This window comes from Drosophila santomea, chromosome 2L, assembly GCF_016746245.2.
Source record: "Drosophila santomea strain STO CAGO 1482 chromosome 2L, Prin_Dsan_1.1, whole genome shotgun sequence".
Lineage (NCBI taxonomy): Eukaryota > Metazoa > Arthropoda > Insecta > Diptera > Drosophilidae > Drosophila > Drosophila santomea.
The window spans coordinates 14,666,255-14,669,871 of record NC_053016.2 but is presented as its reverse complement, the minus strand read 5'-3'; the positions used below and the strand labels follow the sequence as shown (position 1 = coordinate 14,669,871).

Sequence of the window (3,617 nt, the reverse complement as noted above, 5' to 3'; positions counted from 1 at the left end):
CAGACCATACCGCCACCAATACCAATACCAATGCCAATACCATTGCCAATGGCAATACCAGGCCGGCATAAAAGGAGAGTATCCCACTGGATTCCAGGAACATGTTTAAACGATGTCGAGCATTCGGAAAAAGAGTAATGTTCGCCGGCATTTCGACCATGGGTGACAATCTTTTTAGCATAAAATCACGGTGACTACATGATGATACTTCCAAAATCGGTTAGTCGGCGACGAGATGATTTGATAAGTTCTCCTTTTTTCAATTGCAAGGATGCCTTCTCATTCCCAGGTGGATGGAAAGAATTCCTGAGCTAACCATTGTGTCCTGTGTATAATAATATAGTTCAATATTACTACGCTACTAACAATAAATTTGAAATTGCTATTAAGTTCGATGCAAAATAGCCCAGCCGAGGAGGATGAGAACACATTACTCTGAGATGATTACTCTTCCGTACAATCCTCTGTTGTAAGGACACCACATTACTGCATAATGCAAATAAAGAATTAGTTATATGGTGTAATGTAGTGGCAGTGAAAAGGGCAAGCGATGTGGGTCTGTAATTAAACTTAAGTAAGTGAATGCGTCGCTGGTGCGTGCGAATTGAAGTCCCCAGGCAAGGACCCACCGGAACTGGAGAGCGCACCCAGTTTTGAGGTGTTCCATCGCAGTGGGTCGACTATAAAAGGACACGCCGCATGTGTGGCGCAGCTTAGTCGAATTCCACGAGTCCTGTTTGGTGGACAATGGCCGAGATCAGGGAGGACGAGGAGGAAAAGAAGCCGGGCATCAGCATTCTGCCCGGCCCGGAACTTTTGACCCTTCCCGGCTTCGATACCCGGGCCAGCATTGCCTCGGCTGCCTTGAGTGATGTTCCCAGTGATGTGATCATTAAGTCTCGCATTCGATACGGCAGCACCTTGTCTGCCTGCAAAGGATTACTATTGGAGTATGCCAAGAGCACGACCATTCACGGCATACGCTACATCTTCGAGGTCCACAGGCCCATCTATGAAAAGTGCGTTTGTGAAAAGTATAGTATAGTCCTTAAGAGCATATGTAATAACTTTATTTGCTTCCAGACTGTACTGGCTTTTCTTCACGTGCATTTCCGTTTACTTTGCCGTTTCACTCATCTGGGACACCTATCTGAAGTGGCAGGACTCGCCGGTTATTCTCGGTTTCGATGAGACTTTGGTGCCGGTGCATAAGATACCATTTCCCACAATCACCATTTGCCCGGAAATCAAGATGGAACGTAATATCTTTGACTATACTAATGTTTCGCGACAGCTTTGGGATGAGTACAAGCAGAATGGCAACATCAGCGACGCGGATGATGAAGAGTTGAGTATTTCAGGGTACTTGCTTAATAATAGTTAATCACTTTGATCACAAACTGAGGATCTTGGAAGATCAGTAAAATCTAAAATATGTATAGGCATTGCCTTACTCATTGTACCCTCTAATATTTATTTGCATTTAAAGTATTTACATATTAAATCAGAACTCTAAACCACAATCCTTTTCCAAATCCCTAGCCTGGCTCGAATGGCGGTTGCAATGCACATTTGTGATGCGGAAGTGGTGCAGCGGTTTACTCCATTGCTATCGCAGCTAAACCTGCCGAATGTGGACGTAACCCAGACTCTGATTGACTTGAGTATATCGAAGAACGAGACGGGGCCGTTTTGCAAGTGGAATGGCCGCTTTTACTTCTGCGACAAGATCTTCGACTTTGTGGCCACCGACGAGGGAATCTGCTACCAATTCAATGGGCTGCGACCCAAGGACATTTATCGTGACGAGAAGTTCATCAGCTATGTGGATCCGGATGTGGTGGACTTCAACAAGTACTTCGATGTGGATTTGCCCCCTTGGAACGACATCACCGGCAATTGGTCACTGGACACCGGATTCGTGGACCAGGGTCAGAATGCGTATCCCCAAAGGACGGTGTTCTCATCGGTGAAGAATGGGTTCTTCGCCTTCCTGCAGGGTTTGCAGCACAATTTCGACTACGATTGTCGCAGTTTCAAACAGGGCTATAAGGTGTGTGATAAGAACTGGGTGTGGACCGTGCACCTGTGCGCAGCTAATGTGTAATTTGACAGGTCTTTCTCAACTCCCCGGAGAGTGTGCCGCTGACGACGGGCAATTATATCCTGGTCCCTCATGGCGACGAGGTGCTGGTCAGTGTGCTGCCCGCGTATGTCGTGTCCACCGACAATTTGCACGAAATTACCCCCGAAAAGTGAGTGGTTTCGTGTTAAAAGATATGACATTATGCCATACAAATTATTTATATATATTTATGCTTATTTAGACGCCAGTGTCTGTTCGATGATGAGCGATCGCTGCGGTTCTTCCGTTCCTATTCCCAGAGCAATTGCCAAACCGAATGCTTGGCCAACTATACGGTTTCCAAATGCGGCTGTGCCAAATTCTGGATGCCCAGTGAGTGAACTTTGAATTGAATAAATATTGACTCAATTTGATCGGATTTTGTGTATAGAACCTGTTGGCACTTCGGTGTGTGGACTGAAGGACATCACCTGCTACACAACGGCCCAGGATGAACTGTATGCCCTGTTGCAAAACCAAACGATGGCAAAGAGTATTGATGAGAGTGTCGACATCACTTGCAACTGCATGCCAGCCTGCACTTCCCTGGAATATAATTTCGAAATATCCAGGGCCAAATACGACGTGGCCAAAACCATTCGAGCCTTCCGCGAGGAATACGAGCATACAGAGTGAGTGTGACTTGCCTAAGATTAACACAATGTGTCAATGAATTTAACTAACATCTACCTTATCGCTCAACAATACTGTTTGCATATAGTATATATTATAACTTAAATCTATTTCTCAGCGCTATTGGATCCCGACTCTCCGTCTACTTCAAGGAGCATCAGTTCACGGCCATCAAACGCACTATTCTTTTCGGGGTATCCACATTGATTTCAAACTGCGGCGGTATCTGCGGATTGTTCATGGGAATCTCCTGCCTGAGTTTCCTGGAGCTGATCTACTTCTTCTGCATGAGAATCTGCGGCAGCTGCCGCGATCGACGAAAGCACAAACTACAACAGCAAAACTCAGTGGATGTACCAGAGGAAAACTCTGAGAATTAGTCGGCAGTCTGAAAGACCGCTAAATACGATTTCGAAAAACTAGTACCATTATGTATGTAAAGCAAACTCAATTGAATTAAATCAGTTGCAATGAAAACATTGACGGCATTTAGTTCAGAGCACTTAAACGAGAAAATAAAGTTGTCCTACATAACGATATTTCGCACTCACAATGACACATTCCGAAAGCCAGTAAGCCAGTAGCAATGAGAGCCCAATTGAGTTTCCAGTTTGCCAGGTATTTTAATCGATTACAAATTAAAAATGCATGTGATTAGCACACAACCAAAGCAATTGATTTGCTCTAATTAATTGATTGCAACACTCTGGCAGAAAACAGATAGTAATTACTTAAAGGCGTAACCAGAAACACATAAAGTATTTAATGTGTTCCCAACGGAATTCCTGGGGTTCTTTGCTCTACCATTTTCTGCAATATTTCATCGATGTCGAGACCCCGAAAAGGCATATATTTAAAC

At 44.5% G+C, this 3,617-nt stretch overlaps 1 protein-coding gene across 1 annotated transcript; it reads left to right on the top strand.

Annotated features, from left to right (window-relative positions):
* Nucleotides 1-558: 558 nt before the first annotated feature.
* On the top strand, nucleotides 559-3,374 carry LOC120451071 (pickpocket protein 28). The gene is made up of 7 exons (XM_044006392.1): nucleotides 559-1,019; nucleotides 1,084-1,347; nucleotides 1,543-2,053; nucleotides 2,116-2,255; nucleotides 2,328-2,458; nucleotides 2,517-2,757; nucleotides 2,877-3,374. Exons 1-7 carry the CDS (start codon nucleotides 748-750, stop codon nucleotides 3,136-3,138), a joined length of 1,821 nt encoding a protein of 606 aa, XP_043862327.1. The 5' UTR covers nucleotides 559-747; the 3' UTR covers nucleotides 3,139-3,374.
* The last annotated feature ends 243 nt before the right edge of the window (nucleotides 3,375-3,617 follow it).

Coding starts and splice junctions, on each gene's coding strand:
- LOC120451071 (XM_044006392.1), top strand. CDS start 748: ATGGCCGAGATCAGGGAGGACGAGGAGGAAAAGAAGCCGGGCATCAGC. Junction 2,054..2,115: donor GTTTCAAACAGGGCTATAAG/GTGTGTGATAAG, acceptor GTAATTTGACAG/GTCTTTCTCAACTCCCCGGA. Junction 2,256..2,327: donor CACGAAATTACCCCCGAAAA/GTGAGTGGTTTC, acceptor ATGCTTATTTAG/ACGCCAGTGTCTGTTCGATG.